The sequence below is a fragment of the Halichoeres trimaculatus genome, unplaced genomic scaffold (genome assembly GCF_033239565.1).
Source record: "Halichoeres trimaculatus isolate MK-OKI-2021-1 unplaced genomic scaffold, fHalTri1.1 fHalTri1_scaffold_21, whole genome shotgun sequence".
Taxonomy (NCBI): domain Eukaryota; kingdom Metazoa; phylum Chordata; class Actinopteri; order Labriformes; family Labridae; genus Halichoeres; species Halichoeres trimaculatus.
The window spans coordinates 18772471-18782821 of record NW_027437199.1 but is presented as its reverse complement, the minus strand read 5'-3'; the positions used below and the strand labels follow the sequence as shown (position 1 = coordinate 18782821).

General features: G+C 40.0%; 1 protein-coding gene across 1 annotated transcript in view; it reads right to left on the bottom strand.

The window, feature by feature from the left end:
* Nucleotides 1–37: 37 nt before the first annotated feature.
* The window catches only part of exoc4 (exocyst complex component 4), a 198302-nt gene continuing 187988 nt past the window's right edge, over nt 38–10351 (bottom strand). The window contains exon 20 of the mRNA XM_074698040.1: nt 38–1971. Coding sequence (XP_074554141.1) covers nt 1734–1971 — 238 coding nt within the window. The 3' untranslated portion in view covers nt 38–1733. The remainder of the gene's footprint in view (nt 1972–10351) is intronic.

Below are 10351 nucleotides of genomic sequence, written 5' to 3'. Positions count from 1 at the left end.
TGGAGAAACACACAAAAAGAATACACAATACAGGATGGGAATTTGAAGAATTTATTCATTCAGTGTGTAAGTGATAAATCATGTGTGCTAAATAAACATATGAAAACATTTTTGGACATTTAAAAGATGGCACTCAGCAGCCATGGGACTATGGACGGTATGGAAGCATATGACTAACATGACCCAATTTGTTTACACATTCTTACTTGTTATATAAAGACTGCTGGAATTCAAGACAAGTGCAAAAGAAACATCAAACGTAAAGAAAAAATCGAGAAGTGTTTCAGATTAATGTAAATAAAGAAGATTCTTATATTTTGAAAAGAGTGGCGGGACAGCAGGAGTTGTTTTTGTTGTCATGTAGGGTTAAATACTCAAGTTTGAACTTTGTTAACTTATGCTGTTGTTGCAGTATTATATGACAATAATAGTTTGTCTGCATGACATTAAACATATGGTTGACATTAAAGTTCTTGCGTTATTTATTGCAAAAGAAGCTCCACACTGAACAGCTGAATGAGCAGATTTGAGATTTTAAACCCAGGGTACATTTCAGAGTGTTAGGCAAACCCCTCAGCAGCGCCTCTGTTGTTTTCCCATCGATCCCTGCCTATGTGTCATAATGATGGATTGCTCTGTGGGCTTGTGTAAGACCGGCAGCGAGCCCGCTGTATTGACAAGGCCGCCATTCCTTCTCACTCCTCCTCTCATTAAGCACTTCTTCCAAGTTAATGAACTTAAACCAGGAATGGAAATGATTTGTGACTCCTAAGCTGATAAGTTCAATTCGCTTTTAAAAAGACTTGAGAGCTTGCAGCAGGGACCAAAAAATATAAAGATTGAGGGCTGCACCAGGGCTAGAAACAAAGACAAGGTCCAATTTGCAGAAGCAAAACATAACTTTCCACTCCCTTCGCTGAAGTTTAATGCAAAAGCTATGACACAAAAAGGCAGATAAACAAAATTTCAACAGGCGTAGTTATGATACAATTCTCCGTGAGGAGAATCTTTAGGGACCGACCCAAATTGGCAGCAGGCGGGAGATGTGGCCTCATTCAGACAGTCTAATCTAGCATCTGTTATTGCAGACAGAATCAGTGGGCCCATGGGGCTGCCAGGAGAGGAGAGATAGAGGTGTAATTGAGAGCAGCAGTTTAGATCTAATAGGAAAATGAGACAAGATGGGGCCTAAGTTTGGTTGAGTGTCCAAAACAACAGTGTTGTTATGGGGCAGATGGAATCATGGTGAGCATGGGGCTCTTTAAGTCGCTGTATTTTACGTCTCTTTTAAAAAATGAAAATTGACGTTATGGGTTACCTTATGACAAAGATTTATGGGGAAGAAGACTCGCAGAGTTTGCACTTGTGTAAGGTGTCTCCTGGCTTCCCAATTAAAGTAAGTCAGAGCTGCGTTGGCTTGAAATATATGTATATTTATATGACGTACAAGCCTAGAGTTGGAATCGAGTATTTCTTTGTCAACTTGAAATAAACATGGTACTTTTTCCATAACACACATTACGATCTAGGTCGAGAGCAACTTCTATTCAGTGTTTCAAACCAAATTTTTAGCTGTCTTCTACTTTTGCCCTTTACTCTTGCACACCCGACCCATTTCTTTTCCGTTTCTTGTTTTTTCAAGAGAGATCTGGTGTAAGGATTTGTAGGATGGAAGTTTCAGTAATAAAAAACACCTTAACTCTCTTTCACCAGACACTTCTATCAGATTTTTTTCACACTGTAGTGATCTTCTTGTCCTTGGTGGCCTGTTTGATGGCCGCCTGCTCACAGATGATCTCTTTCAGCCTCTGCAGCCGGATGTTTTGAGTGCTCAGGTCGCCCACGCCTGTCTGGCTGCGATGGAGCAAGGACAGGGCGTTGATGTACTCCAGCTCGGTGTAGCGAACGCCCTGGTCCACCACCAGATTCAGCAGCTCATCAGCGGTGTTGTACAGCATCTCATAGTACTGCCTGGAGAGGGAAACAGTAACAGGAAGCAGGGGGGGAGTGAAATAAAAAGAAGGTTAATAACACTTCTTAAACCTGCTGCTTTGCATAATTCCAGAGCAGAATCAAAAGGAACAACAACAACAAAGGCGGAAAACACAAGACGCAAAACTAACTGATGTTGCCGTCGAGCCCAATTTCCCTTAAAGAGGACTTCAAGGGCCTCACCCTGCCGCCACCGGGGCCGCTGGTGGAGGGAAACATTCAGCTGCTGCAAACTACTGAGACTGCTTTAATGAAACAGTGTTGACAGAGCCAAAACAGGAAGGAGGTGTGTGTAGAATTAATAGCTCTTTGACTGGGACCTAATGCCAAAACGAGCCATTAGCAAAATACCACGACGCACATACTGATAAAGAAGGAGCTCAAAGGGGAGTGAGAATTGATGAAGTATGCACATTTCTTGACATAAAAGGTCAATTATGCTCGACAGAAGTTAAAACAGACTGGGAGTGTGTGAGTGTGTTTTTTAATACATGGTGTCTCCATTTGTTTGCGGTAGAATATCTAATGGTAGACCTCTCGTGAACTGGAGCACAGGATGTAACACTTACTCGAATAAATTCACAGAAGAAGACAGTCTTTGGCTATGAATATGGATTCTGGAGGAAGGGTTACTAATTTACACTGCTAGAGGTGCTGGGAAGCAGGAGAGACAATTTTTCTTTGCTCCAGGGCAAAACAGGTCGAATGCCTCCGAGGATTAGTTTGTGTTTGAGGAGTTCTGTCAACAGCAAAATGCAGATACCAGCAGTACAGTAGTTAACTTCCTGCCCCTGGCTACAGGACAAATCACGCTCCCCAAAGAAGCACAAAATGTTACACCTCCATTGTTGTTGTTGATGAGGTCAGAGAAAGAAGAAGGCACCAGTATGGGAAAGATAAGCACCGAGGATAACTGTCTGGGTACAACTCTAACAGCAGTACAGTGTTTGGTAACAAGTCGATACTCCTCTTGATGAATCATGATTCATTTAGCTCCTTTGAAGGTCCATTAAACAGCTCCTCTGTAGCTTTTCCTCCAGCTTACAGACTTTTCATACTTGTAGCTGTTTTGAATGAAGGCTGGAGATGATCATTAGACATTTTTTAATGCATCTTTCCTTCCCCGTCCAAGGTAGCTATTGATTTCTATGAGCCTGGGAAATTAGAATCAAGAATCAAATTAGAATCAAGTTTGGGTTTGGAAACTGTTGAGTAGCAAAATTAGCAGATCTAAAGGTCCCGTTCTGTTTATTTCTGTCAAAATTTTCTCATTTAGTGTGTTAACAATCATATAGAAGTGAATGAGTGCTGGTGACTAATTATGAAACTTTTATAAACTCACTGTGGCTAGACTGAAAGTAGAGCTTCTTTATTACTGAACCCTGTTCTTCAGAGATACACTACATGTTTCACTTCTATATTTACAGGAGATCCAGGAGATGAATTCTAAACAAAAAGGTTTCCAAGCAACTTAAACATTAATACATGATCTCTCTTGAAACCCAGCTTGGTCTCAGCAGATGTCTGTCTAACACGAGTCTGTTAAAGCAAGTTTGTCCTTGCTGCTGTGATTTGCTGAATGTTGCAGTGCTCTGCTCATGGTGATGATGATCAGATTTCTTATCTTGTCTTGATGTTGGGTCTTTGTTAACAATATAGCATGAGTAGATCAAGACCTGTTCATGTTTTAGGTAAACATCTTAAGATAACGTTTGTTGTGATTTGGCACTATTTAAATAAAGATTAACTGACTGATATACGGCACCTTCTATTTCCAAAACAACTTTTACATTCCAGGAACATTTCAGTGTCGAAAGAATTAAAATAAATCACCACAAGAGCCATTTCATGACTGCTTTAGAAGCCTTTTGTCAGACTGTAATTAAGTACTATATTTCATGTAGTCTAAGGCAATGGGTACCAAAGAGGGGGCTGTGAAACACTTTAAAGTGGGCCATAAAATGCCTTCTAAAGGGAAACTTTGAAAAGTTATACAAACAGAAAATGTTTGCCAAATTTCCTACACATCTGCCAGATTAATTGTATTATTGTGTTTTGGATTGACCTGTTGTGTTGTGTTCCACATTTGGAAGTCATCCCTGTTTTGGATGGTGGTTGAAAAGTTTGGGAACCATTGGTCTAAATTTCTACAGTTTCATTTTGCAGATACCTTTTTTCCAAAGTGACAGGAGGAAAAAACCTTAGTTAGTGCAATGAAGTGCTTCAAGCTATTTGGCTGCAGGTGGCGCCATTGAGTGCAAAAAAAAAAAAAGTTGTTTGTTTTTTCCCCTGTAAAATAATGTGTCTTTAACTAACCACAATTAATCACTCCAACAATATAGTCTAAAAGTGTTAATTAATTTTTCTGTAAATTTCACCATGAAATGAGTGAGATAAGCCTTGAAACTTGTCTGGGGTGTAATATTCTTTATGGTTAAGACAAAATGTGTGTGTATTTTTGTCAGTTTTAAACAGATGTTTGTTCATTACTATCATTTGTCTTCATGGAACTTTTTTTACCCCCTGAGGAACTGTGTGCATCAAGTTTGGCGCCCCCTATGGACAAAGTGATACCTTCACTGATATCTTGTGCCTCATTTCCACTAAGTGGTTCAATTCGGCTTGTCTTGGTACGGCATGCTTTTTGAGGCGTTTCCTTTGATTACAACAGGGACAGGTCCCCAAAGTACCAACTCATACCGTCCCTCTTTTTGGTACTCTTCTGTTGGGGTGCCAGACATACTGATCCAGAAGGTGGAGCTAACACTGTAGTCTGTTGATTGATTGGTTGAAAGAATCATCACGTCCCGTGCGACAGCAGTATTAAAGAACAACATACCAAAGCAAAGCTTGATTGCGCTTTTTTTTCTTTATTCACTGAGTTGCCCTGCTGTTCTGTCATGCTATTACATAGCTGACGTGGCTATCAGCATCTGGCTGACATTGTTTCAACCAAGAAGGGCATGGCTGGCTGTAGAAACGCAAACAGGATCAGGCTTTACTGATCCGACCCGTACCAAACTGAACTGATCCAAACCGGACTACTTGGTAGAAACAGGGCTTTTGTTGTTTCCTGTCCTGTCCATGTGTAAGTAAAAAAAAAACATTTAGGAATTGTTTTTTATATGTTGCAGAAAAGTGCTTTAACTGACATCTACACTCCTCACAGAAGTAACAGATGTAACATAAATAAATTATAAATACAAACTGTCAATCGTTTTGCAGAAGCTGTTTGTTTTTCCAGGTTCTGTTAAAGACTTCTCACAGGAGCTTGGACTATAAATTGGCTTCAATGTCATTTTGAAAATACTAATTTAAGATGTGAATATAAGTTTAATGTTTGATCTCCACATAAACTTCTCTGCAGCCAGCGCAAACACTCAAACCAAGAGCAAATGACGTAAACGGTAGCAGCCCTAGCTGTTGTGAGTACAGACCTTTAGAGAGGAGAAATAATTGTAGCTCTTCCTTTGTTGGACTGCAGAAAAGCCTCAGAGGGTTTTTGGTTGAGGGAAAAAAAAGTAAGATCCACCTTTTTTTAAATCCCTCATTGTTTGACAGCAGAGATAAAAACAGTGATTTGTTATTTTCTCTATCAAAGCATCTGGAGAAAGAGGGTTAGGCTTTATATTGTGCCGCAGGAAAATGAAAGTAAATGGATTCAAATCTTTAGCGATGTTTGATAGGGCACAGTAAAAAGATACTTTAGTGAGAAAAGATATTTTTATCTGGCATGTTTAACTCCGCTACCCATCCACGACCCATTCTCTCCTCGAAATGATCATTTTCAATGCTAACGAGCCGTTAATGAGCACTCGGGGAGCTTCTGTTCCAAGGTGTTTTATGTGCTGTCATTGTGGAGATTCAACAGCTGAAAAAAGACTGAGGAAGAGTAATGGGGGGGTACAATGAACACCATGGAAATGTAGAGGTAAAAAAAGGAGGGGAAAGAGTGATGACTGAAGAGATGAGTGAGGAATAGATGTGCATAATATCTGTTTTTTGGCCTTCCTCTTACAAGTAAATGCCCTTGGCCATCCAAGCAACGAAGCATTTGCATTCTGTCTCACTCTCCAGCCTGCTCTCAATTTCTCTCCAAGGTCTTGTTCATTTTTCCATCCCTGAGCTCATTTCATGAAAAAGCTTGTCAATATTGATGAGGGTCACATTAGTTCACTCTTTAACCAGGGGGCAAGAGTGAGAGACAGCAGAGAGAGCAGGGAGAAGATGAGTCCCACTTGTGGTTTAATCCTAGATGAAAATGTGGGTTGTCTGTTTGACTCGTCTGAATCTAAATATTAGCGCCTTGAAATGTGTCTCTGTTTTGTACCTATGTGTATCTGCAGGCTCTCTAAATGTTTGAACACGCATTTATTTCAACACCAACTTGAAAACATTCCTGTTTTATCCTCACTCATTACCTCCATGCTTCAGGCAAATAACCATGTGGTATGTTATATGACGGAAAACCTGTGTTACACATGACAAACATACATTTTTATTACTTTGGGAAAAAGATTCAAACAGAGCTCTTCCAACTTCTAAATATCCATCCAGGGCAATAAACTCACAAACTGTCCATACTTGCACAGCAAATAAAAGCAGAACTACTTTCAAAACAGTATAATCTTTGGGAAGTTCCCTGCAGTAATTAAACCTAAAACTCAGTTTATAAAACAAATATTAAATTCCAAAGTAATTTGTTTGTAAGTGAGTAAGTCATTTTGTTTGGCATTGTTTGCAGGCCAGTCAGCAACTTCTTAAACTGCTCTTTCAGATCGGATAAAATAAATAATGTGCTGATAAGGTTTCTCATCACATCCTTCAGATAAGTACAGACTCCAGCATACACTAATATCTACTGTCACATGATTGGTCAAAACTACTTGGATGACAAATTAAAAAGTAGAAACCTAACCAGAATGTGTACCAAAGTTATTAAGAGCCAATATTTTTTGTAAAAACTAGTAAAGACATCATTTTTAGCCCAGTCTGAGTTTAGTCTGATGCTGCTGTATCAGCGTAGTGTTAGTTCAGGCAGGTCACAACCTCAAGCTCTAACAGCTTAGCTGTCATCATCAGGGTGCAGATCAGCTGATGGCTCGGCTGACTCCTGTGCCCGCCTCCTATTCGAAAATTGTATCCAGAGCGGGCTATTTAAACAACTCTAGCCAAACCTCCTTCCTGCTTTCTCTGCTGGCATTTTGTAACCCACCTCCACCCCACCTCCTCCTGTCGTATTCATGTCGATTGCTCTGCTCTGTCTAGGTTTTTATTTCTGCTGCGCTCCCTGCTTATGCCGTTCATGATGGCTTGTGATGGTCAGGAAGGTGTGCTCTTCCTACCTCAGGCTTTCCACGCAAACGTGTGGAAGAGCAGGGAGTCCCAGAACAGAACCATACCACCAATTGACACTGTGCAAGTTGATAAAGATTATTTTGACAAAATTGTCTTGACTGAACTACCTAATGCTCCAACCATGTCAAAAAAAAGAAACTCTGTCAAAATAGATTAAAATAATATCTTCCTTTAGATATGAAACTTCACCAAATCCAAAAAAAACTTGATGGGTGACAAAAAACATTCATTTTGTGATGTTTTCTGTGTGTTTTCTCGTTTACTTAGACTGGTGTGTTTATACCTGTTCATGCAGCAGAATGCAGCTACATTACATGTCGACTGTGAACACGCAGCAGAGCTGTGTCTATTGTATGTAACCTTTGAAAATGTATTTTATGTATCGAGTTTTCATTGTTGACTAGGGCTGGGATGATATGCTATTCTCGTGATTCGCATCTGCGATTCTTCGACATTTATGATTTTTGCAAATTTCAGTTTTTTTTTATTTTTTTTATTTTTTTTTAATACCAGACCATGTGAAAAAGTGAAAAGATGATGATAACATCTAAAGACTATGCCAGGAGCCATATTTCCATAAAATGCACATCATGTGAGTCAGAGAGAAAAATTTCGCCCTCTGTTGGAGAAAAGTGGGAACTTTTTTCATATCCAGTTTATAAACAAAGACTAAAATGAAGACTTAAAATAAAATTTATGAATTTTTTTTACGAAGAATCCTAATTTTGATATGACAAACAAAAACCCCTGATATATTGATTTTGATTTCTTGTCCCACCCCTACTTTTGACATTTATAATCTAGTTGTTTGACATCTATATTCAAATTCATTAAATACTCATTGAATATTCTAATGATTTCAGGTCATTTGTTTTTTTTTTAAAACATCTTTCCTGGAACAACTGGTTTTCTGTGAAGTTAGCAGTGGTAATTTTTGGTGGCTGATGTTCGCCCTACAGGGACCGTTTTCTTTTTGACTTGCACAGAGAGCCATGATTCATATCAAAGAAAGATGAGCCGTAGTCTGTGTCCTTCCTTCCAACAAAAGAGCATAACACAGAGAACTAAAGTGGCAGATGTGCACACAGCAAAGCACAGGCACATATGTAACACCTGGAGAGTCTCAGTTTCACTGTAAATTCCACAACTCACAGAGTCTTCACCCTGACTTCCTACAGAAACTTAAAAAAACCCTAACTTTTGTGATTTACCTGTAATCTAATTTTACAAAAACAGCAACATGATACTGGATTTTTAATTAACAACTGCTAGCTTCCTCAGGTCTGCTCGAAGAAGGAGAAAATAAATGCTTGAATGCTTTGTTGAACTTTTGTCTCATCCATCATCTCTGATGCATTCCAGAGAGTGGGGAAACTTCATTGCTAATTGTTAGCTGCTCCCAATATCTGTTTAGGATTTAGATAAAAGTCATAACCACCGTGGAAGGAATCTGGGATGTCATCACAATCATAATTTTATTAGGTGGAATCCAGAGCTCCTCTAAAACCTAAGTCTGCTCTTGCATGTGTGGATTCCCCATTTTTATATCTAGGAGTCTTTTGAATGTGAGTGAGTGTCTTTATGTGTCAGCCCTGTGATAGATTGGTGTTCTGTTCAAGGTGCATTAATTCATCTGTCACCCAGTGGGAGCTGAGACAAGCTGTGGGTATTGTGCATAAATGATGATGGATGGACATTTATAACCAAAAAAAAGTTAACCATTGAGAGGGGAAATTATCTTGAAGTTCTTGGTGCTGAACTTGCGTGGGCGCAGCTCCCTCTTTCAATTACGGAAAGCCTTCTGGTAGACTGTAAGATACGCACACGGCAGGAAACAAAAACAAACCAGCTGCAAACTGAAATCCAAACTTAAACCACTTTGACAGGCACAGAAAGTCTGCGTCTCCGGTTTTAAAGCCGAGTAGAAAAAGAAGTGTCGCTAAAAAGCTTCTGCCTCCATCTGTTGATGCAGCAGCAGGGTAGTAGAAATAAAAAATATCTCATCAGAGCTGTAAAACAGGTCTTAACCACAGTGTAATAGCAACCATAATTCACTTGGTAGTGATGCATTTAGGGAAAATACAGCTCTGGGTTTGTTAAAAGCACGTCCACTGATGCTCGTTTTAACTGGAGATGGGGTGCTAAATCCACCGAGCAGTTTCTCTCTGTAGTCAAAACAGAAAGAAAGTGTGCTAGACTGTCATCTGGTTTGTAGTGTGTGTGCTGGGTGTGTGTGTGTGTCTAAGACAGCTGGCAATCTGGCCTGTGTTCAATACAAAGGGGAGGAGGCTGGCTTAAGACAGAGAAAGTGGAAGCTGTGTCGGTGTGAAACTGGTGTGTGTCTATCTGGCGACGTGTCTGAGTGATGTATGTTAGCGTGTGCTGAAAACACTTTCAAACAGTTCATTACCCGAGCAGTTGGAAAGCCATTTGCCAAACAGGGTAAGGGCTGTTAATAAGATTAAAATCTCTCGGCACCCCGCCTTCAAGAAAGAACCCCCAGCGACACACACATCCTGACACAAAACACACACTCTTTTATCCATTAAAGATGCAGCTAGTTAATGAATCCAGCATTCCTCCTTCTCACACAACATAAAGTGAATTGTTGTTGTGACTGCAGCCTTTCTTTAAGTCCTTCCCTCTTTATGGTCCCCCACACTGTCGCTAGCTTTCACAAATTTCCAGCAGAAGTTCCTCTAAGACACCAGTGCTTTGGTAACCAGCTCGCATTTCTGTGCATCGCTATGCCTCCATGGTGTCTTTTCTATTAAATTTTAATTAGCTGGCCCCCCTCCCTTCCCCCGCACACAAAGAATATTAAGTAAATTTATGACGCGTGGATGCTGCGTATGACAGACTGATGTGTACGTCAATGGGATATAAGAGGAAAAGAGGGAAGAGGAAGACAAAGACGAGTCAGGCGAAAGAAAAGAATCAGCACAATTCATTCCCCTCTCATTTGCAGCGTGCACAATATTAGGCCATTACAGCCTGCCTC